This window comes from Magallana gigas, chromosome 4 (genome assembly GCF_963853765.1).
Source record: "Magallana gigas chromosome 4, xbMagGiga1.1, whole genome shotgun sequence".
NCBI lineage: Eukaryota > Metazoa > Mollusca > Bivalvia > Ostreida > Ostreidae > Magallana > Magallana gigas.
This window is the reverse complement of record NC_088856.1, coordinates 47,033,583-47,057,980: the sequence shown is the minus strand read 5'-3', so window position 1 is coordinate 47,057,980 and position 24,398 is coordinate 47,033,583. Positions and strand designations below refer to the sequence as shown.

The window sequence follows — 24,398 nt, the reverse complement described above, 5'->3', positions numbered from 1 at the left end:
GTGAAGTGTTGACATGTAACAGTGAATATTTTATATGAAACTGTTATCCATGAGCATCTGTCAGCATTATTTTTTTTCAAGGAATAATTTTTCTATGCGGATTCTGTTCAATCAAGGGTACAGAGTCAGAGTCCGCCATTTTGTCTATATTCGCGACCACTGAGAGGGAAATAAAATTCAAATAGAGACAATTGTATTTTGTAATTAACATTTATTAGAATAAACATCAGTAAAATTTAAATCAAGTTAATCACAAAGCACTGAAACAATAACTATAATCATAACTGTATAAAGCTTTTAAAAATTTGTAAACTTAATAAACATCGACGGTCGACTAACACACGTGTAAAAATAAACAAATCTCTAAAATCGTCCGATTAAATATCATTCGATGATATGCTCATAATGTTAATACACTGGTAAATCAACAATTTGCTGGTCAACAAATTTATGTAAACTGTATTTTAAGATATTGAAAATACCATGTCTACATTATTACATGTCATTTCAAAACCCGTCAGTACCTAATATGTAGATGCATAACTAATGCCCTTTCTACTATCGATCGTGTAAGCGTTGAATACTATATCTGTATTCATTATTTACATACGTTTTATCTACATGATTGAACGTTATTTTATACTTACAATGACTGTTGAAATTTACAACAAGTTAAACACATGGACAAAATGCACTCAAATATACGTTAGACTATTTCATTTACACAAATGACACAACCATATACAAAGTTAACTTTCCTTCTCTAAGTACTCGGTCTACAATATTTTACGTTCCTTCATAAACTTTGGTTCGCTTGAAGAACGGAAACGTTGTCATGCTGATAGGATACGCGATCCATTTCTTACCAACAATCAATTGATTGGTCTGAACGTCTCTCCAGATGCCTTCCGGGAAATAGATCTGCCTCGAGGTTTTACCTTCGCAGAGAATGGGCGCCGCCATATACTCATCTCCGATCAAAAAAGAATCGCCAACACTTCTTGCTATCTCGTCATCTGGATCCATCCACCAGATTGGTCGGATAATGGGTTCCCCTGCTTTGATTTCGCTCATCATGGATTCGATGGCTGGAGCGACGTATTTCTGATGCATAAGACCGGCTCTCTTTGCAAATTTGATGATGTCTTTGTCGTATTTCCAAGGAGGTATCGAATATTTCATTCCTGGGAAAAACGCAGCCATTTGTATCCAACGGACGTAGAGGTTCCTTGGTAGAAGTTCGTAAGTCTTGTCGTCAGGGTCGAACTTATAGTAGTCGATGCCATCCGCCATGACATACGGATATCCCATAAGTCCTAGCGCCAGTGCGATCGGGATTGTGCCAGTTAGACACAATCCTCCCTCTGTATCTTTCACTTTCGTTGGAACTGATACAAAGTAAGGAAGGCTTTGGGTGTGCGAAGTCCCTTCAATTATATCTGCATTTAGTTCGTGGAAGGATACCAACATGTCTGTGAAATCTTTCTTTAGCTTATTGGGAGTTATGTCCCGTTTATAAAATGTCGGATGGAATGGAAGCCAGGTAGGTTTACCGTACGTCATTTTGAAAGATTGGATCTTGTACCTGTCGGTCAGTGTCATCATCTTCCCAGTGATCCACGACCTAGCAGACGGGTTGGTAACGTCCAACATTGCCATGACGTCATCATTCCACTGCACAAGAGCGGGAACTATTCCACTTGCGTCAAGGATGAAATGTTCTTTCGGATGCCCGTCCGTAAAGCTCTCCGACTTGTAATCAAAGTAAGGATTGAACGACACTGTCAGTGAACAGTTTGCCGTCGACATGACTGTGGACAGGAGGGTTGAAATGTTTGGAAACCTCTCCTCGTCGAATTGGAAATCGCCCTGAATATCTTCCCATTTCCCATCTATGACGATTGAACCACATGACATGTTGTTTTTCTTGATAGCATTAGCAATGTTTAAGACATCACTCTGTGTGACTTCACTGGAATCCCTGTCCCCTTTTGTTGACCATAGAGGGCTGGTGTAAAGGAATTTTTCTGGTAGACTCTCGGGTCCGGTTTCCAAATGAGTTCTGAAGTACTCATGCGCGACTTTTGGGTCATTTCCGTTGCAGATCGTGTAGTTTAAGAAGCGCTTTTTATGTATGTTTGCCTTAAATCCGTAGAAATCGCCAGTGTAATTTGAAGTGATGCACCAATAACCTTTATTCATCGTATTCCAGTGCATCACAAGTGGAATATCATCGCTAACCAAAATACCGTTTCCATTTTCCGATAACCAGTAGTTTTCTACGGCTGAATTAAAGGTCCCTGCATCGAAGTTTTGAGAATAGGAGGCTGAAAAAATGAAATCCGTTTTCTGAGTGATGGGCCATTCCGGGTGAGTGTTGTTGGAAGGGCCAAACCAAGCTTGACTACCGATAGAAAAGCAGTCCAAGGGATATAACTCTGGCGTGAGCGATTCCCAGGAAATATTGTAGCATTTTACTCCAGGAGCCGTAAAGTAACTTATTCTCAAAATAGCACTGTCTTTCCATCGCAAGCATTGAAATTCTTGCGACTCTTCTTCGCCCAAACAGTGGGTCGGTTTCTTCCATGATGGTATTTGGTTTCCCAGGGTTCCGTACATTTGGTCGCGTCCATTTGGGTCAGAGAGGGTAAGTCGTTTCGAATTGGCTTCAAAGAATATTCTTTGGCTGATCATCTTTTCTTTGTTTGCTATGTGATGAAAATGCCAACCAACGCTAACTAATATTATGATGAATACAAATAGTGCCGCTACTCCCAGATGCAGTTTATATTTCTTCAGGATCTCCCGTTGTTTTCCAAACTAGAAAATTTTTAAAAAAAAGTTGTATAATTCATTAAAGAATGAAAGTAACGTTAAGTTTAATATAAACAATTCTTTGTCCGCGCGAACTTGGTGGAACATTTGCAATATTTTCAGTTCACATATTGTATGGAAATCATGATTGATTTTTTTTGTCATGTGTTTAAAGAATGTACATTTTTAAAAATTCATTCAAATGAGTCTTACCCTTTTCGTCCTTATATGCTGTTGGGAATAATGCTTTTGAAGATCAAGAATTTGTCCAAGTTTTTCACTTGTCAGAGCAATAGAGTCTTTCCTAAGATGCTCTGCCAAATGCGAGTTTTTATCTTCAGGATTTTCAGAATTTCCAGCTATGTTAACCTGTCTCGATTTTCCTCCCTTTAAGATCCCCTTTGTTTCGTATCCATTGAATTCGCCACTGGCATCGCCATTTCCGTTAGCCCTCTTGTTAAACCCATTAAGGTCTTTTTCTTGAATATCTGGGTAAACTCGCTGCACTTGAAACGTAACATTGTCTAAGTAGGTGTCATTGTCGAAGCCACGGTTTATGTAGCCGATGTCCGAAGGATCTCCTTCGAAACTCACTTTTCTTGGCGTGACACAGGGAGTATCGCTCGATGTTTCGAACATCACTGGAGGCGAATCTTCGTCATCTTCATTGCTTATCTGACGAATATGAAGCGTGCCTGACTCTTCATCAAAACTGATTTTTCGGATTGTATGGTCAGTTTTCGCTTCCGGATTTGAAGACTGCTTTTTTAGTTTCTTCCCGTACCCTGAATCGATGTTGATTCTTCGAATGTTATTCATATCAAGTCCTGTGTCTAAGCTAATTTTTCGGATAGGAAGATTATCATTTTTGTTTTGTCTGAGTGTTGGCATTGCTGTGTCGAAACTGACTTTTCTCTTTGGTTTTGTTTCGTCATAAATGACGTCAGATGCCTTTTGTCTTGGATGACATCTACGCGGCCTAGTTTCGTCGTATATAACACCTAAGGAGTTTTGCTTCGGAAAAAGATTGGATATTTTATCCTCCATTTCCATCGATTCATCTAGTTCGTCTATCGTTACTTTCTCCTCGGCCTTATTGTCCGATTCTTGTGACGAATCAGACGATGACGAAAGCGAAAACTTGGCGTTAGCTTTTTCGTTGTCGTCGTCGGTTGTTCCAATTTTGTTGAGTTTCTCGGTGCTATTGATTACACCGGATCTTCGTTTTCTCGGCGAAGCATGCGGACTAGAGTTAATTGAAATCTCTTCTTCAAAGACCTCATCTTCGCTGCTCGGTATCTTCGGTCGCAGAACCACATTTTCGTATTCCTCTTCTTTGTCGGACCCGCTGTTTAGGATGTCTGGAATTGTGATGTTTGTGTATTCCGGATCCTGATTGAAACGGCCGTCATAAGACGCCATTATTAAACCTGTAAAAACAGAATTAGGCGATTTATTCTTCTTAAATTATATAATTACATATAAACATGTGCAATACATATGTATCTGATAGACTGAAATTTAAATCTTCACAAATCTACCCCCCCCCCCTTTCCCACAATGAAGAAGGTACACTGTTAATACGTTTAACATAGTTAATTCGACTGCTTTATTTTGTGATATATCTAAAAAAAATAAATCTACAGTGGCTGATTTTTTTGTATCGGGTGGGGGGGGGGGGGGGTAGTTGAAAAGGACCGGGCTTGATTTTTAAGCACATGTGTAACTTCTACGTAAACAAAGTCTCACGCCTTGCTGGATGCACGTGATTTTAGCAAGATAAATTAAAGAAGCGTTGTTTGAAAAGATGTCAAGAGGATTTTCCCGAGAAGTTCGTTTTGAATATATTGTAAAATGTAATACTGTAGTAACACGTGAATATTTATCTTGAGTTCTTAATTGTATGCATGAGTGCTTAAATATTCACCTTCCTAATTCTGTACTTAAGACATTGTTTGATGTTGTCAAGGTATGATAAATAAAACATTCTGCTTAAATATCACTGCAAAAGTGACTCAATTCAAAAGTCTAAATCAATACATTACATCAAGATTTATTTATTTATTTACCAATAAATGCTAAAAACTTTACTTCTAATTTTTTTTTCTCAGTTTTCTCTTCCTTTTAAAAAGACAGTTTAGTTCATCCATTTTTTCGATCTTAATAAAGTTAATGATAAATCGTTAATAACCTCTAATTTATAAAATCAGCAAACATTTTTATAGTCGCGATGTGTTTACGCATTGAAAACATATGCATGCATCTGCATTTGAGCGCTATTTTCTTTCCTATACTGTGGATCACCAGAGCAAAATTAAATATTTGTTTTGAAACCATTAAGCACAGATGCATGTCTGTCTGATTGCACAAGACTGTCTCGGGAGGCCCAGCTGTTTGAACCGCCGCTATTTACTTTGTTGCTATGGCGGGCGGTCTACTGAAAGCAGCAGAGGTGTTCCGAGAGCTTTAAAGTTTTATTCAGGTAAACTCGCTTCAGGTAAACAATGTGAATATAATGGGACACACGTATACGAGATGTATATCGTGCTGGGGTAGGGGATTATTTCATTGCAAAATCGGTCACCAAATCTTGTATGAGTAAGGCCCTATTATTGTGAATGTAAACTTTAAAGTGAATAGTGTCAGCAAGCAAGGCAGTATCGATCCGGGCTTTCGATCGATTGGAAATCAATCACCAGCGGTTGATTCAGGAAGAAAAACAATTCACGCAGAAGAGTAGGTAAGTGAAAAACTGAGCAGTCAGGTAGAAGTTGTAAATCATTGAAATTACAAAGATAAAAGACGGGCGTGATTAGATCACCCAGTTCTGAACGAAGGTACATTATGTGTAGACGAATGTTTTGGTGTCATTTAAAGTTGTATACGAGACAGATTGTGGCCCGTAAATATCATCTTTCCTCGTTTTGAGTTTGTTCAATTGTAGATCGATTAGATCATTCAATTCGGCGCCGAAGATTTTTGTTTCCTCTTCTGTCGTACGGTTCGAGTCTGTATTCCGTGGGTTATAAACTGTCTCGTGCTCGGAGATCTGTGGGCAGATTAAATGTATTGTGTTTAATTCCAGACAATTACTATCCGGTAGTGTTTCCTGGCCTGGATTAACGACTTTTCCGCTACAAGGAAATGCTGTGGGTGACGTGTAACTGAGGAGAGGGGTGGAGCCTGTCCCCCAGGCATGGGGGTCTATGTGGTCACGGATGACCCTGACGAGGAAGGTAAGACTATCAGACTGGGGCTGTAAATATTTTCTTAGGGTAGGGGAGATAGTTGTGGGTATGGGACTCAAAACATGTAGGTCGACTCTGAATTGGTTCATAATTTAAGCAAGGCGAATTTAAACTAAACCTAGGTCCCATTAAAGGAAGGGGGTACATGTAGACCTGAATTTTTGTTTCTTTTTCCTTTTATGGATAGGGAGAGGGGTGGTGCTGGTGAAGTTAGGGAGATCAGATGGTGTTTTGATTTTTAAATCAAAAGAAATTTTTAAAAAGAAGAAATGGACAGAATTGTGAAGTGGATTGACCCCCCCCCCCTTTTTTTTTCGTATACAACCTTGATATGGCCAAGATATACATTGGTTATCTAGCAAACCAACTCAGATTTAGACTGTCCCCAAGGTAACGAAGGTATTTTAATATTTTTCGCTTTTCAATCTCATTCGAGTGTGTCTGCACTGTGTTTATACTTTTAATGTATGTACTCGTCCATGCATCGGAAATGAGATACGTGTAGTATATATAGATGCATAAACTACTACATGTGTGTGTACACGAACAAAAACAGCGTATAAAGGTGTATGCAGACTTTTATGTGTTCTATTTTATTGAATTCAATTGACTCATACAACACGATTATCTATAGTGCTCTATGCCGTATCTATAGTGGTAAATGTATTTTTGGTTCGGTAACTTGAAACTTTTTTTATTCATAAAAAGAAATCTAATACACTCGTGTAGGGTAACGGCTTAATATTGATAACCCCCCCCCCCCTTAAAATTCTCGGAAAAGGTTTTTTTAACAGTTTAAACTGAGTCATACCAGTACATCGTCACCCCTTTACTTTTCAGTAAAAAGTACGGGTTATAGAAATTTGAGAAATTCATTTAGCAGCATTAATATTCCTGCATCATTTATTGCCGATTTTCAAATTCGCTTGAATTCTTTGTGTACCTGAATACAATTATGAAATATCATCCTAATTTTTTTAGCATTGTTTGTGGTATACATATTAATCAGCAGATCGAACAATATAATAGCAGGATGTTACAATCACCACAGAACAAGTCGATATTAACCAACATCCTCTGGGAATTTAGCGTGTTACGTCAGACTTGACAAGCGTAAAGTGGTCAATTCGTTATTCCTACGTCAGAGCATTATCTCTCGTCTGCTCGCCACCGCAAACTTATTAATGTTGATAAATGCTGGTCGTATTTGTTCACGGATATCCGCGTTATTACCATTGTGTAGATTAAGCGATATATACCTAGTTTTATAGATGGAAATGAATTTATACACATTGAGCAGTGGATCTGATGTGATTCTTATATAAAATTTTTGGGGATTTATAAAATAGATTGGCATGTGTTAAATTCGAAACATTGTCAATACCTCATGATCTGTTTGTTATTATTTATTTATTTTTTTTGGGGGGGGGGGGGCATTTAAATAACACAGGTTTATACTTGAAATTGCATTTTACATGTATCTCAATTAGCGGTTTTTAATAACACTACGCTTTTGGACAAGTATTATACTTATTGCAGGGACTTTTAGAGGTTATAAATTACGATAATTGGCGGTAAAAGTTTCTTTCGATTTAATCAATAGGGGCAATAAAAACTCGGTATTTCATCGATAATTAGTGTAGTTACAATCGTTGAATACAAACTTATAGTAATCCCTTCTTGACATGAAAACGAAAATCGAAGACTTTTGAGTACCCTTATACAGATAAAATTCGACTTATTCAAGCATTAAGCAAAGAAACTAATTAAAAATTGCCTCATCTACCGAAGGGATATACCGGTATGGAATCTGCTGTTCGGGGCCCAACTTTGAACCTGTTCGATATATTTGAAGCAGACCTTGTGATATTTTGTTTGTAAGTCTTCTTTAATGGCCAAACAAGTGCTATTAAGTCCAATATATGGGATAATTTGCATAAGATCTGATTAAAGTCTAAGGCTGAGAATCAATGGGCGAACAAAGACAGTTTGATGCACACATTTTATCGATCCATCAGCGTATTTGAAAACTCCAGATTTCAAATTTACTTGTGTTAGCAACAGATAGATTTGATATTTGCGAATCAGACTTTATAAAAACAATTTTTTGCTATCTTATCACAGAAAAATTGATTTTAATTAGTGATTGCCCCAACTCTTTAAAAAACGAAAACTATAACCTCAACCCCCCACTCCCCTAAAATACCGCACCCAAAATCTAAGCACATTTTGAAAAGTACATTTATTGCATAACTTATATGTATACAAGTAATTTGATACAGAAATAATCTCAGAAATTTATGTTTGTTGGGATTTTATTTGTTATGGGTTTGTACTGTGGCTTACATCTGAAATGGGATTGACACGAATGCTCATCTTGTTTAAACAAAAGAACTGCTCATGTTTAACTGAATTGTTAATGATATGTACGCATGAATGGTTTTAACAAATTTATTTTCATTTTTCTCTTTGCGTTGTACATAATTATATAGTAGTAGAATTGGCCATTGTAGACTGCATTAGCTGTCAGCGATACAAGGTATTCCGTGCAAGGTTCCGGTATGAATAGTTTGTACGTGTAGTCGTATATCCATTTCGTCAATAGATTTTTTTATGATGAATGTGAGAGAGAGAGAGAGAGAGAGAGAGAGAGAGAGAGAGAGAGAGAGGGAGGGGGGAGAGAGAGAGAGAGAAAGAAAGAGAGAGAGAGAGAGAGAGAGAGAGAGAGAGAGAGTCTTTACAATTTACGAACAATTAATGAAGAATTTTCTTATAAGAATAGTGAATAGTATTATATGTATAAAATTGCGGATGCAGCAAATACAGAGTAAAACATTTCAACTTTTAAAACTGAGAATAAAACTGCTTTATTCCACTTTCCATTATCATTTACAAAGGTCAGACGAATCTAAGTAGCTAAGTGAATAGTTTTCTGTAAGAGTTTATATTAATTATTCATGGATCGATTCTGCGTGAATCTCTAGTAGTGTATTGGATTTCATTCAATAGTGTGATGAAATTAGCTACATTCAAGGTATACAATTTGAATGCCTTTGCTACTTCCATTCTCGACTGATCGATTTGATTAAGAGAAGCATTTAAACAATGATGCTGGTCATATAAATGTAAACAATATTGATTGACTGTAAGTATATTGATATATGTATAACTGTACAGTACGGTTTTTTTTGCAAACATGGCTGAACACATATACATGCATGGTGTAAAACTTATCAAATACGGCCGGAAGCTTCGTATTTCATTGAAATTGGGAGGAGTGTGTGTTCGAATAGCTTTTTAGATTTGAATGTCTTTTTAAATAATGCTGCACTTGAAAACGTTCAACGAATCTATGCCATAAAACAATGGGCTGTAGCTGCAATAGCATGTCTTTACTGTGAAGATAACAAGATATTAACGACGAACCATTTTTTTCTCCAGTTTTCCCTGGATTATTTTGAAATTTTTTGCAAGTTTTGCAAGAAGGCTTTGCTTTAATTGAATATACACGGCTCTTTTTGATGTATAATGATAGCTAAAATCAAGGAATAATTGTTGCAGAGAAGACAAAATATCATCTGATTCAGTTCTAATGGCTGACAAGGGAATAAAAGCGATTGACATGGCCATAGATTATAAATCATTTCTACCTTAATTCTCGTTATGGGATATTATCACGTGTTAAATCGACGAGATTTAACGCTGGAAAGTAAAGCGTTTTTAGTGGACTGTTCCATCAACAACAGAAACGCCATAGCAATGATACACAAACGCTTGTTATTTTTTGAAAATTATGTAATTTTACGACAAACAAAAACTGTATCCTGTTTAACAATTGGCCTTGTTTACGGTAATTGTCGTAAAAACGTGATTCGTGAAAAGAAGCAACCGGAAGATAGACTGTATTAAAATTGGATTTTTTCAACAAGGCTGTTAAATTTTTGTTCATTTAATCAATCTTCAACGTGTCTTTCTTATAAAAAAGAAACTCAAGGTTAAAAAATTATTGATTTTTATTCTCACTGAATACATCAAATATTCAATTTCAAATACGAATTTCAAAACCCATGGTTGATATGAAGAACCATATAAGCCCTTTGCTATCATTTTTGTTAATCTACTGGGTTCTTTTGTAATGCAAGAATTGAATACCCCAAAGGAACGGGCATAAAAGATTTCGATAGATTGCTGTTTTATATAAACTCCCAGAATCGATACAGCGTCAATATCTGCTTAATTAGGAACCGGGTACTTAAGCTACGAAATGAGGATCGATTTGAATTTTATTTCAAGGGTATCTAAACTCAAATCAATACTTTAGGCGTACTTAGTATGAAGTTTTAGATGGAGGGCCAAAAAATGTGGACCATGCATTGTATTGGTCATACATGTATCTAAGAATAGTAGAACATGTAAATGTTCTCTTGATTATATTTGAAGTCAAAATAAGGCTTTAAAAAATTATTACAATATCGTTTATTAGATATTGATATATAGATATCAATAGATATGAATATTATTGTTGATAATCGATACTAGTATTGTTGACAATAATATTGTTGTTGATATTTGTAATACTAGTACTTTTTGTGTAAATATATAAGAAAAGTTGTTAAATGATTTGAATATTGTATTTAAACAATAACCTGCTGTCTCCTTCCACAACCAACCAACTAATTGCAAACAAAGACAATTGATCTTTTCTCAATAGAGTTAGAGAGGTGTCTATTTCTATGACTACAGTGCATCATGATTAAGTCAAAACAAACTGTGTTTGTCCGAATTCGAGAAACTGTACTCAATTCTTCAATTCGCCCATAAGCCCCAATATTCAGTAATCATATTTATTTTTACTTTCAACAATGCTCTTCTTCAAGTTTTTCTCATTTTAGCCAGTATTTTTAAAATAAATCTTTTAGCTTTTCATAATGTGTGGTGTTATTTGATAAGGCTAAAACAAAAGTAAACGGATTTTACTTTAAGGAATAGTTAAATAATATTAAGTAAATTATACGAGATTAAGAAGTGGCAGAGGGATCAAAGCGACCGAGCCCCCTCCTAATCGCCTTAATTTTACTTAATATGATATAACTTACTTAGAACATAACTAACTTTTTCATTGGCTGATCAATAGTTCTGCGCCAATCAGACATTATCTCTCTTTTTTACGGGGCTCTTAGCTGTCAATAAAAATGTAACGTCACTGTGAATTTAGAGAAATTCTTAACGATTAAAAACATCACTTCATTGAATATCAAGCGACTGCTGATTGGGTAATAAAGTGGGTTGTGTTCTAAACAATGTAAAAACATTGAAACAATCTTGTTCTATGGCACCAAATTTTGGATTTATTACGTCACAATTAACCTTCCCCAGATGAAACGTCAAAATCATCTCAAAGTGTGCGAACACGCTTATTGACACATTCAAACAAGGCCTGGCTAATATACGGGTATTTGATATATTTAATATAAAGCATTCTATGATGTATTTTTCGTCAAATTTTCAGATGAGCCCTCCTCCAGTGTTTGCTGTGTGGGAGGATGTCTGACCGGATGTGCATTCGCTCTATTGCTGCTCGTGATACTCCCTGCAGGTATATCAACATTTTTTTTTATGCTTTAACACCCCCTCCCCCACCCCCAACTCACTGAAAAAAAAATTTAATAAGCACGAACAGACAAAGAAAATAATAACCATAATCATAAATGGTTTTTCATCAACGGTATTCAAATTGTGTTTGATACGAAACAAAACACCTGCATGAGATGACCTAATTTGCAACAAATACAATTTTCATGGATTTCGAATATTCATATCCTTAATTTTTTTTTTTTTTGCTTTAAGGTGCTCTGATAACGTTTTATGCCGGAAACAACAACGACTATGGAATCCTGTCGGTAGGAATTTGCATGATCGTCATCCCAATCCTTGCTGTTCTGATGTCCATCTTTATATATATGAACCGGAGACGGATCCGTCGATTCCGGAAAACCAAGGTCAATGGGACCACCAAAACCACTGCGGGGAAAGACGGAAAAACTCGCTATTGATGACGTCATTATAGACATCGTCAATGACGATGATATAGAACGTCATGTTTCGTCTGGTTGTGATAAGGAGAATATACATGAATATTCATGAACCATAACAACGAGATTCCAATCTTACCGGAGGGCTTTCTCTCAGCAATATGTTTCTAGAAATGCTTCAACGAATTGAAGTCCAAAACAATTCCTATTTTAGTGACTTCATATTTGTACAATTACATGCTGTTTTCACCATCATCATGTTTGTAAATATTCAATACATTAAACATATTGTTGATTCAGTAACAAAAAATGATACAACTCTCCTGTCATGTATGTTGTTCCATTAAAACATGTATTCCATTTTCTGATAAAGGGAGGGTACCTCAAGTTGGAATTCAATTGCTTTTACTGTAGATATTATTACATTAATTCATTTGCTATATTTTTCATATAACACCTGGAAAATACTGCATTTTGTCTTAAAGTGTCGTCTAAAGCTGCTAAAAACTCAATCCTATTGATATCATTTTTTTCAAGATTATGTACATGAGTTAGTCTCTAATTGATAACACAAATAATATTTATGAGAATGTTCAATCTTTTGTTTGTATTTTTATTTGAAGTCTACTCTTCTGAATTAATCTGTTGATTATAATAAGAATATCTCGTCCAACCACTAAATCCCGTGTTCGAAATTCATGTAACGTCAAGTATTTACATCCCAATTTGTTGGTTATGGTGATGGTTCATTCTAGTATACTAGTACTAACTCTCACCAATCAACTTAATCAATCATGTTTTACAGTTTACTTAGCATATAAAAAATTAATATATGTGTACATGTACATGTAGCTACTATTAAACGAAATCCATTGTTTTCTGTTTGTGCCAAATAGCATTTTCTATTTTTTATTTACTGATTTCCTTCTTTTTTTTGCAATTCTATTTTTGTAATTTTTTTTCTGACTAACTAGGGCTTTGGCTCACATTTTGTGTTTGTTTCTGTTGATATAAACATGTATTTCCTATTAGCATTATGTTTGTTTATAACATTCTATGACTAACTGTTTGTTAACAGTGTCCGCCATGATCAATTGACATATCAGAGAGAGAGAGAGAGAGAGAGAGAGAGAGAGAGAGAGAGAGAGAGAGAGAGAGAGAGAGAGAGAGAGAGAGAGAGAGCTGGAAGAGAGAGAGATGGAAGAGAAAGAGAGATGAGAGAGATTAATTTGTTGATATTCAAAGATTTATAATGATGATAAGATATTTAAAACTATTTTTTATAATCCTTGGCTCTTCATATAATTCACAAACCAATGTTTGATACTCCGTTATTTTGTTCCGTAATTGTTTGAAAAATGTTTATTAATCTTACATGGTTCAGGAGGTATCTTTATATTGTATTGTTCTTTTTTTATTGAAATAAACAATAACATTATCACGAGCTGCATTCTTAAACAATTTTTTTGCTACTTCTCTGTAATTTATGAGTTTGAAGCTCGCTAAGGCTCTTCAATTTTACCTTCCTTTCTTAGACTTAAAAATGCATTTTATCGTCAAATAATGTACATGTACGATTTGAAAATTTCAAACGGTATATATATATTTTGATTATAAATTGAATACAGTTTTATGAACGCGTAAGAAAAGATAAAAAGCCCATATTTCTTTCACTTCCAGGCCACCTAATGTGTATCGGACTTTGCTGTAGATTTTTTGTTACTCAGTCGGTGGAGTTATTCTTTTTAGATACTATGATTAACCATACAATCTGCTTTCGTTTGGGTAAAAATCGCTTCAATGGAAATCAAAATGGAATAAAGATCAAAAATCCTTAAGGCAGGTTAAGAAGATGAAGATGTTTAGACTTTGTTTGAGACCGATAAACCTGGATTTCTAAATCAAATGCACAGAGATTATTAGGATATTTAAACATTATTGGAGAAGTCCGGGGGGGGGGGGGGGGGGGGGGAGACTTGTTTTAAGTGGATTAAAAAAAATCCTATGGGCGTTAACGTTTATATGACTATGGAGTGCTCAGTGGCACAACTACGGTAAAGGTCTTTTATCACGACTCTTCATCACGAGTTATCTCTCTTGTCAGTAGTAAGAAGGAAAATGTACCGTAAAGGAAAATAATTTCCAAGAACTGTATCAGAGTACTTGTTCTTTGTTTATATAATTTTTTATCTATTCTACATGAATCCAAATGTACTATTATTTATGAAATATTAATCAATAGAAAAACTGCATTTGTATGAAAAAACAAACTGATTTCAATTTTTGGGGGGAGGTGATTGAAAATGATATTGTTTGCTGCCGGAGGTACATATAATATTTAATTGGAGAATTTTGTGAACCTAAGAAAACATTGGTTTTGCGAGGAGAAACCATTTTGAAAGTAACCGTCGCTTCAACGTAGCACACAACATACACACATTGTACTGAATGCTATGTGTATAAAATGTGTATAGAATCTTATTTTATTTTTAAATGCCGTCATGTCTACATCTACTGAATCTAGGTCATTTACAATAAGATTGTAAAATTCCTTGTGTCAGTGGCTTCATTATTTTTGCACCCGGAATGATAAAGAATTATGGCAATTTCTATAATGAGTATGAAAAAATTGATTTTGCACAGTCAATATTTTTGTTAACATCAATCGGAGATATGTAATAAAACTGATTTACAAATAAGCAAGTTTTTTTCTGAATAATATTTAAAATATGGAATATATTTAGTAAAGAGATTAATGAGATAAGGTCAACATCATTAAGTCAGTTTCATATATTATTCTCGAAAAAATCGCAATTTTCAAAAAAGGTCGTACACGTGAATTAAAAACCTCACGTAATTTATAATAATGTCACGCTAACACCATTACGAGCAAGTTATATTCATAAGACGTTCGTCAGTTTGTTTGTTTTTGTTCCGTTCTATAAATTAAGGCTCCAGATGTCCCGTTCTATCTTAGCCTATAGATAGCTTTAATTCCTCCTACTGCTGTTAACGTTTCTGTCCAACTGAATAACTTAATTATTTTGCTATTTTATTTTATTATTATTATTTTTTTTTATTGCTTTTTAGAATTAGCCCCTTCTACCACACACTTCGAAAATTTTCTTTACCGGTTTGATTCTAACAGAAATCGAATTTTAGATTTTGATTAATTTTAATATCACCTGCTCCAAAATATGTCCGAAACATGTACATGTAGCTATAAATAAAATAATAAAAATACACAGGAATGATAGAACATCCTGTCAATGTTATATTGTTTATGTCGAACAATTTGACACTGTCCGGTTGTCAAAACGCACGAGACGGAGAAAACGGGCATCTCTATGGAACAATGACCATATTTATTGTATGTCATAACCCCTACTTCCTACCCCCCCCCCCCCTTTCCTATTCCAGAAATGGCCGAATGCATATTTTATTTCTGTCCACCTCTATGATAAATTTAACTTTATTGTAAGATTATTATTTCGTATTATTACGTGCCCGATCCATTTTAATTTTACTGCTACCTTGTTAAGTCGTGTAAATTATAATGAAATATTTGTATGCTCCGCCGAGTTTTATCGCAACAATGCTGTCGAACGCTGTCCTAGCATTGTGGTTTTTGAGGGTCGGTGTTGGCATGCGAATACAGCTTTACTGTTTCCTTGAATATAGTCTCCGCTACAACGCCCAATACATTATGCAGGTAAGCTCTTAATTCATTATAATGCCATATTTTATTTTTCAAAATACAGCAAAAATTATCAATTCAGTTTTACTAACATGGTCTATATGTCGTAATATTTATCCAGAATACTTAATAAAGGTCAAAAGATAATATGATGCTTAGAATTCCTGATTAATCTTTGGTATTTGATCAAAACCTACGTTACTTCGTGCTATTTCTACTAAGGTATTGTATAATGTTACAAAATGTGTATTGAATATGGCAATTAAATTTAGGATTTTGAAAAACATATTTATTGGCTGGTTTAAATTATTCAGTTGAGCAAAACATAATACACATAGGCATTATGACGTCGACAACGACCACGAATTTCTCAGACAGAAGAAAAAAATTATCAGACATACCTTGGTTTTCTCTTTCACACACCTCTTCAAAAGTCAATTAACCACATCACTTAATTAACCAAAGATTGATTGTTGAAAAGATAACGAGTTAATCCATGATTTCTTGGTTATCTAATCTCTTAACACTATCAGCCAGATTTTAACGGTGCCCGGTAACTAATAGGTAAGACTAGCAGTGCAAAGGACACACGTTGATTGATGTGCGTGCGCGAGAGCCTTCCCTCGGGGCTCTTGTCTAATTTAGAAGTAAAACAATGACAAGCTAAGGTGCCGTAGACTTAAATTGCTTATGTGACCATATCGTCATGTATTTTCAGGAGAAAATAAGATGTGTGTCGTTTTTATTTATATCCAACTGCATGTGCCAAAAAATAATGCTGGAGGTTATAACAAGGAGATGTTTTCAGCGGTGCATTTGTTCATTCTAAATTTTCATGATTTGAAAACGCGTTAGAATTTCATTTTGTTGGAAAGTAATGTTTTTTCTCAGATGCATTCAAATATACATATAATTCATGTTCTTTTTTATATCAAGTGATATCAAGTTATAACGAATGATACCGATTGCTTCATTGAAAATGCAATTAATTATCGTAGTCGATATATATATATATATATATATATATATATATATATATATATATATATATATATATATATATATATATATATATAAAACTCAACTGGAACAACCCCCCCCCCCCCCAAAAAAAACCCACGTAAACAGGAAATAATTAATTCAGTATATGCCATGACTACCTTTCTGCTTAGCTTTTTTTTTTTTTTTTTCATCTTTTTCACCACATGTAATTTTGATTTTAAATTTGAATAATTAAAAATCTCTTTTTATGTAGAGTGACCCATGAAATAACCCAGAAACAATGAGATTGACCTTCAGACGAACAACATACACCTGTGTTTCCTTGATTACATGCCTTGTACTCTATAAAACATTGAAGGAAGGTAATCCGAGTGTCAATTGTCATGAAATGTGTGATATAGCGTGCGGTACGCATACCATCTCTAAGGTAAACTGGAGAGCGGTGTAAAGCTGGGGCCCGTTTCACAAAGCATACTTAGGACTAAGTTGTATCTTAGGAAAGAACTGTTTCCTAAGTTCATTACTTATCCGTTTCACTATTCCAATCTTATCTTATGAATTTCCTAAGTTGTGTCTTAACTTTAAGACAGGTAAATCGATGTCTTAGGAACAAACTTAACATGGCGACTGTCTATCTTAATTGATTATATACATATTAAGGTTGAACAAAGCTATTATCAAGATTTTTAATCTTTTCAAAAAGACGCAATATATGTTCCTTATAATGTAAAAATTAATGACTGGCCATAAAAATGCGAGATTTATATGGTATATGGTAAAAAATTATTCATTTCAAAGCTCCGTCGATAGATACATTACCCTAAACTGCAAACTTAAAAATTATCAAAATATACCTATATTTCTTCATGATCAGTTAGATTTGTGGTGTAGACTTCTAAGTTTTACATTTTTTAGATTATCTGATCGCACACGCAGATTGATAGCGGGTATACTTATAGCTAGTGCACTGATGTTAATTAAATTATTCACGCCCGGGAATCACTGATCTCTTAAATCGTTTGATAAAATCAGGAATACATACTAAATAAATACCCAATTACAGATTGACTGGATGAATTGTCCTATCCCTCCAAGATATAAGCCTTTTTTTAAGGGAGAAAATTTAGGTGCTAGGTGTGTGTGTGTGTGTTTTTTTTTGGGGGGAGGGGGTGTTAATTGATTTTTTTTTGTTGGGGGATGGGGGTAGGAATGACCGGGGAGTGTTTTAGGAATGTCGACGCTAAATCCTTCATAGGGATGCTGTTTTACACAGTAACTGAAAATCTTGCCTTACGTCTTTGTTTCGTCTATCAGCCGAGATGCATTTATTTGCGAATTTCGATTTTTTTTCTTTTTTGTATAAAACTAAACAAAACACACCATTTTTATATCAATTATTTCAAGAAAACTAGCGTTATATAAAACTTAGTTTAAAAGTTCCACATATGTCCATTCCAAATCCTACTTGTCACTGCATATGATTATTGTATTCCATTTGGAACATACCCTATGAAACAGTAAAATCATCTGGATATTTCAACGATCGTTTTCAGATTTAGGAATAAGCATACAATGTATTAGTATACGTTAACACAAGCTGTTTAAAATGGACCAACTAGACAAAAAAAACCACACTCGAACATTTATAAAAATAACAGAAATTATAGCAGTGATCAATGTTTTCCATTAATTTATGCGGTCCAAAAAATAATATTAAAATATAAATAACGAAATACATGTATATATAGCTAAAAAATATAGTACGATCTATCCATTCTCTCAGATAAAATAAAATAAACTATACGAATTTATTACGTAATTTTGATCTACTCTTTTATGCATGTGAATGTAAAAATATCATACAAAATTTTAGTACATGTACATAGACAGTACACTACTTACATTCTATTTACACGTTTTACTCTTTTTTCTAAGATGTTTCTAGGTGAATAAGGGAATGAATTTTTACATTCATTGAAAAAGTATATATACATTCGTCTCATATTGAAATTTAAAGAATTTAAATAAACGGTATCAATTAACAATTACCAATATGATATGAAAGTGGCTTACATTGTATCTTAAGATAAGTCAACTGCGATATTCTAAGAAAGTTTTGTGAAACAGCTACGACAAATCTTAGGAACTTCCTAAGTTATAACTTAGGCATATCTTAAGTTCTATCCTAGGAAACATCTTAGGAAATCTTTGCGAAACGGGCCCCTGTTTTCTAGAGAGGGTTACAAATTATGTGATATGTCAATTTTTTGCCAAAATTCAAAGTTGTCACATGCATGCCGCATGCATGTGACAACTTTGAATTTTGGCAAAAAATTGACATATTCTAATTTTCAAGTGGTCGACAAATTTACCTTAAATTTTCATATATGATTAATTGTTAAGCTATAACCTATTATTTAGTAAAGAAAACTTCATAAATTTTAGCTTTTAATTTTGAGTAATATCTTGTATCTTTATACATGTATAAAGCCCTTTTTTGAAGGAGATCAATGCAGTTTAAAAATGGCTCGTCCATACAGCCCTCTTAATTTTGTTTTTATGTTTTGTGTTCACAAGAAATTTAATTTACTATTGGTCTATACTGTGTTACATATTAATGGAATTAAAACGCATTTTGTGAGTAACTGGTACATGTATGAAATTTTCCGCATCACCCATTTCTGCAAAATTGCATATAAACGATTTAGTCCTTAAAATCAACATTATTTTATCTGCTTTTGATTATAATTGTCTTTGGAATATCTAAATTATTTTATGATTGAAGATACGTGTACATTTAAGTATTTTGAATACATATTGAGCGAAGGAATATACCGTTATGTACAAGACTTTTTTAACGATTTATTAATATCTAATTATATTTACAATTAATTATTAATGTACATTTTCAGACTTCGACGTAAGAAACAAAGATGTGAAGGATTCTAATAAGCCCCAGAAAACTAAACATGGTTCTTCAAAGAACTTTGAGACGAACTACAAAAAAGAAGACACGGACCAAAACGGATTTCCAATATCAGGGGCATACAGTGATATTGACAACCTGAAAGACAATTTTATTATGAAGTCGAGATTAAAGTCACAGAGTGAAAATGATTTCAAGATACAATCAAAATTCCTTAAAAAACAGACATATAAAATGACTAATGATATAATTTTACCCGACAAGGCCTGGAATGGACTCGGAAATGTTCCAAAAATAAATGTCCTTCCGGATGTAAATTTTATTCCGGATATTCATGTTAAGAGAAATGCGTTTTATCCAATATATAAGCCGGCACCAGTTCCAAAACAGCAGATGATGCCGGATAGATTTCAGAATGTCCCTCCCGTGAATTTGTGGAATTCTTTCATTGGACAAAACAAAAATATCATCCCTGGTCCACCGCGTGAAATCAACAAAAATATGGTCCTCATGCCTCTACCGGGCAAACTAGTTCTCCCAATTGTGAACAAGGCACCGCTCAACGTTCGACATTCGAACCCGTATCCAATAGAAGGCAATTTGCACTTGAAAACTCAGCGCTCGAACCCGAATCCTGTAGCACACAATTTACCACTGAAGTCTCAGTTTGCTATGAAAGTGGCTGATAGAAGAATGGGTATAATACCACAGAATCCCCTGCCCGCAGGTTTAAAGCAAAACGTGGTTGAAATCTTTCCAAGAAAGAACGAACCGATCAGAGTGGACATGTACATGGACCACAAAGGAAACGTGTCGTACCACCACGTGAACTTGCTGTGGGAGGACGGTCAGGGGAGACCACCCGTCCCGATAAAACGCAACAATATCAAGCAGGTAGATGAGGCGCAGACTCAGACAAAGGAAGACGGTTGGTAGATACTACACCATGTCCAAAATAAAAAATATCATCTATTTTTTGTGACAATGTATAACAACTATCCACATTTGGTCTTATTCTGGGTTTTTTTAAATTTATTTTTTTGGAAATACCTGCATGAGCGGATCCAGAAATTTTTTTCGGGTGGGTCCGAGAGTGTTTACGGGGGCATATTTGATTTATTGACTATGTGAAATTAAAAAAAAAATCTAATCTGCCCCCCCCCCCCCCCGCCCCCCGACCCTAATCTAGATCCGAGCATGACGTACACATGCCCAGAATCATTGTTAACTTGTACGATATTTTAAAGCATTTTAGTCACGCCAGGTCACCCTTTCCCTCCCGAGTTCTGGCATATCAGTATATATATTTATTTAGTTATGTTTTAAGTGCTTAAGAGATTATCTTTTATTTTAAACCATATATTTAACTTTTATCAAAGAAATTCTACCTTCTGTAGTGAAGTTATCTTACAACATAACATCAAATGTCAGACACGTTGAAAACAACGATACGAATATAACCACTCAAAGACAAAAGAATAAGCCCTACGGTGGCTGCCATAGGACATATGCTTGAGATATCTTTTTTTAAATTTTGTTGTAACTAAATGAGAATTGAATGGGTTTAACAAGTAATATAAGTACTTCGTGTAATATTATACCTTTAAATGTATGTATTTCATTTTTTTAGATGGTCAATATACAAGTTATTTGTCTATTATGACTTGTATTTATAACTGTTAGAACTTCAGATAGGAATAAAAAGTTTGTTGAAAAATATATTTAATCCCTCGTTTTATCCATTGACGAATCCATATTTGATGCGACCCGTAAAACACATCAAAAATCAATTACTTCGTGTTAGTTTTTAGCCCAGATGACTTTATCAAGTCAATATACATCCCACTGATATAAGAAAAAAGTACTGTATAAAATGTAAGGTATAGACAAGGCTGTAAAATGTTACAGTAACTGAAACATGAGCACAACTGTTTCATGTTTATTTTGCTATTATCTGCTATTAATTTCTTTGCAATTAGACAATGAAAATCATAGGTTCTGTTTTTGTTACAAAAATGTGTTACTTCTATAGATACCATTTTTTAAAAAGAAATTATAAAATATTTAAGATTAAACTTTTGACAAGTTATTCGATAAACTTCTTCAATTGTAATTTCATTCAAAATGATTTATTACGTGGCTACGACTTTTATTTCGTGACCACGACTTTTATTTCGTGACCATGACTTTTATTTCGTGGCCACAAATTTTATTTCGTGGGAACGACTTTTATTTTAGGGCCACGAACTAAAAAAAAAGATATATCAAGCCTATGTCCTATGGCAGCCACAGTAGAACCCACATTCGTTCATTGTAAAATTTCAAAATTTACAGACACTCGATTTGTAATGAATTTACGGAAACGGAAAGTAACTAAAAAAAACAATAATCCTAATCCAAATTTTAGGATCTATGAAATACACATCAAAACCCTTTTGTTCTTTTGCAGAGGTAAAGTATACGTTGATTATGACGTATATGAGGAGCGGATCCACTATTACTTCTCGCCTCCTGAAGACCAACGATACTTTCTTTTTCTTTGAGCCGTTCCAGGGTCTTCTCCGGGACCACAGGACCAACCAACACGTCTGCTACCCTCACGGATACTGCAGGTTTGTTTGGCAGCGATTAACAGCTTAACGCCTCGTTTCCATTTTAGCGGGAAATACTGTCAGTGGTTTCAGTAATATTTTCGTAATTTTAGAAAAACTTTTTACGAATGCGTAAATGTGTATCAATACAGTATTACTAGCATTAGAAATTGCATAAAAAAAATAAACTTTGATTTTTTGGGCCAACTTTACAAAGCACTACACGATAATTTGAATTTGACGAATCTTTAAGAAACCACGCCTCATGTTCAAAATTTCTACTACCTGTATAAACATTTATGTAAGATTTTACATCAATTAAACTTCGCAGAATTTTAAGGTCCTGCTATTTCGTAAAATTAATGATAACCAAGATTATGAAGCACAATTATGAAGAATAAATGATTGTATAATTTTTTTGGAGGGATAGGAGGTTTGCAGGTTCACGTGTTCGGGAAATTGAATCCTAAGTCTCAGATTAGTTCTAGTGTCCATTGGTTGAATTATTTTTCCATTTGTAGACAGCTTTGGTAATTATCATTCTTTGGTATTCATTACCTATGACGTTTTAATCATTTGATTACGTTTGATTGATTTCTGAGGTAAAATAAGTTCAATCACTCAACTTTCACATGGTTGATATAAGTTATTCAATGCAAATCAATTTCTTGTCCGGTTATTTTATCGACAGTTTTCATAAAATCAAGCTTATTCTTTGAAAGAATTCAGAACCGTATGTGGTCTCATTACTTTGTCATTCCAGCTTTTGAATTTTTTTTTTTACAGGAAACCCGATGGATTCTGGGAAAGTTCAAACGGTACAGTTCTCCTTATCAAGAATCTCTTAAGCTGTAACTTCATGGATGTTCCCGTTGGAGCCATTGAGCCATTACGAACATTCTCAGCTAGCAGCTATCAGCAAGAGTTCAAGAGTTGTTTTCCTGTTAATAAAACGGACTGGAACCACAGACTATACACATTGTCGGAATACCCCGAACAATACAACAAAACATGCATAGAGAGGCTTCAACAGCTCTGTTTACAGTCACCTCACCGTTTAATAAAGACTATAAGAATGCCAGGATCATTTGCAGAAATGTTTTTGAGCTATATTCCGAATTTGAAAATTGTTCATTTAGTACGAGACCCTAGAGGTATACTGAACTCAAGGGCGCAGGCCCATTTAATCAAATATGACGACAAAGAAATAAGTATTGTTTCTAATCACCTGTGCAGCAGAATTTGGTTGGATATGCAAGCCATTAAAAGACTACAGCAGGATTATCCGACGCGAGTGTACCACGTGACCTATGAATGTTTAGCTCTTTACCCAGAAGACACCGCGAGAATGTTGTATAAAGATTTGTCTTTAGACTTTACTCCCGAATTACACGATTGGTTGCAAATGGCTTTCAGGAGTAACGCAGAGCAAGAGTTCAGTCTCTACAAGTATGGACAATCCTCCAGTATTTCACAGAACTGGAGGTCTAATATCCCTGTTAATGCCAACGCAAAAATTAATCAAATGTGCATTAAGGTGTTTTTGGAATTAGGATTAAAGAAATTTTCAACTATGGCGGATTTAAGGGATCTGAGGAATCCAGTGTTTCATAACAGTCGAAGAACCTGCTTAAATCGTGCATAATATACCAAATATATATTTGAATTAACACTACACTTGTATATATTCTTCCTTACTATCAAATAATATGTATTTATGTTGATTCATTTTAACAAGGCCTTGGGCTATCGGTAGGAGGAAACAATCTTCTTGCATTCATAAAGTTGAAAGTAACGGAAATTGATACAGATTACGTCCGTACGAGCAATAGAGTCTGGCAAAGCTTTTTGATGTCACTGAGCCAAGATAATGAAATAGACAGGCCTACGTCATATTGCTGTCTGACACAGCTACCCTAAGTCCAAGGTCTTATTAAAAGTGTCTCAATTTTGTGACTTCCAAATGTCTCATTTTTCAAATAAAAAAATCCGAAAAGATCTTTCAAATGATTGTGAGACGGTAATTTCAAACATTAATCCATTTATTATAAGTGCAAATGTAACAGCTTAACTGTTATGAACAAGTAA

General features: G+C 34.6%; 3 protein-coding genes across 6 annotated transcripts; 2 read left to right on the top strand and 1 right to left on the bottom strand.

The window, feature by feature from the left end:
- Positions 1-205: 205 nt before the first annotated feature.
- Positions 206-16,386, bottom strand: LOC105342431 (SITS-binding protein). The gene is made up of 3 exons (XM_011449375.4): positions 16,193-16,386; positions 3,028-4,244; positions 206-2,820 (listed from the first exon to the last, which is right to left on the bottom strand). Exons 2-3 carry the CDS (start codon positions 4,234-4,236, stop codon positions 787-789), a joined length of 3,243 nt encoding a protein of 1,080 aa, XP_011447677.3. The 5' UTR covers positions 4,237-4,244; positions 16,193-16,386; the 3' UTR covers positions 206-786.
- On the top strand, positions 5,295-13,538 carry LOC105342430 (uncharacterized). 3 transcript variants are annotated; one of them, XM_034449562.2, is made up of 4 exons: positions 5,295-5,554; positions 5,918-6,050; positions 11,572-11,658; positions 11,910-13,538. In XM_034449562.2, the coding sequence occupies exons 2-4, from the start codon at positions 6,011-6,013 to the stop codon at positions 12,113-12,115; spliced, it is 333 nt and encodes a 110-aa protein (XP_034305453.2). In that variant the 5' UTR covers positions 5,295-5,554; positions 5,918-6,010; the 3' UTR covers positions 12,116-13,538. The 3 variants fall into 3 exon arrangements, with proteins under 3 accessions (XP_034305453.2, XP_034305452.2, XP_034305451.2); XM_034449561.2 differs by having other exon boundaries at positions 5,296-5,651; positions 5,900-6,050; XM_034449560.2 differs by having other exon boundaries at positions 5,297-5,554; positions 5,900-6,050.
- On the top strand, positions 15,592-24,329 carry LOC105342433 (carbohydrate sulfotransferase 1-like). 2 transcript variants are annotated; one of them, XM_034449559.2, is made up of 5 exons: positions 15,592-15,806; positions 17,047-17,155; positions 19,706-20,647; positions 22,169-22,331; positions 23,097-24,329. In XM_034449559.2, exons 2-5 carry the CDS (start codon positions 17,074-17,076, stop codon positions 23,953-23,955), a joined length of 2,046 nt encoding a protein of 681 aa, XP_034305450.2. In that variant the 5' UTR covers positions 15,592-15,806; positions 17,047-17,073; the 3' UTR covers positions 23,956-24,329. The 2 variants fall into 2 exon arrangements, with proteins under 2 accessions (XP_034305450.2, XP_065938696.1); XM_066082624.1 differs by lacking the exon at positions 17,047-17,155 and having other exon boundaries at positions 15,595-15,806.
- Positions 24,330-24,398: the final 69 nt, after the last annotated feature.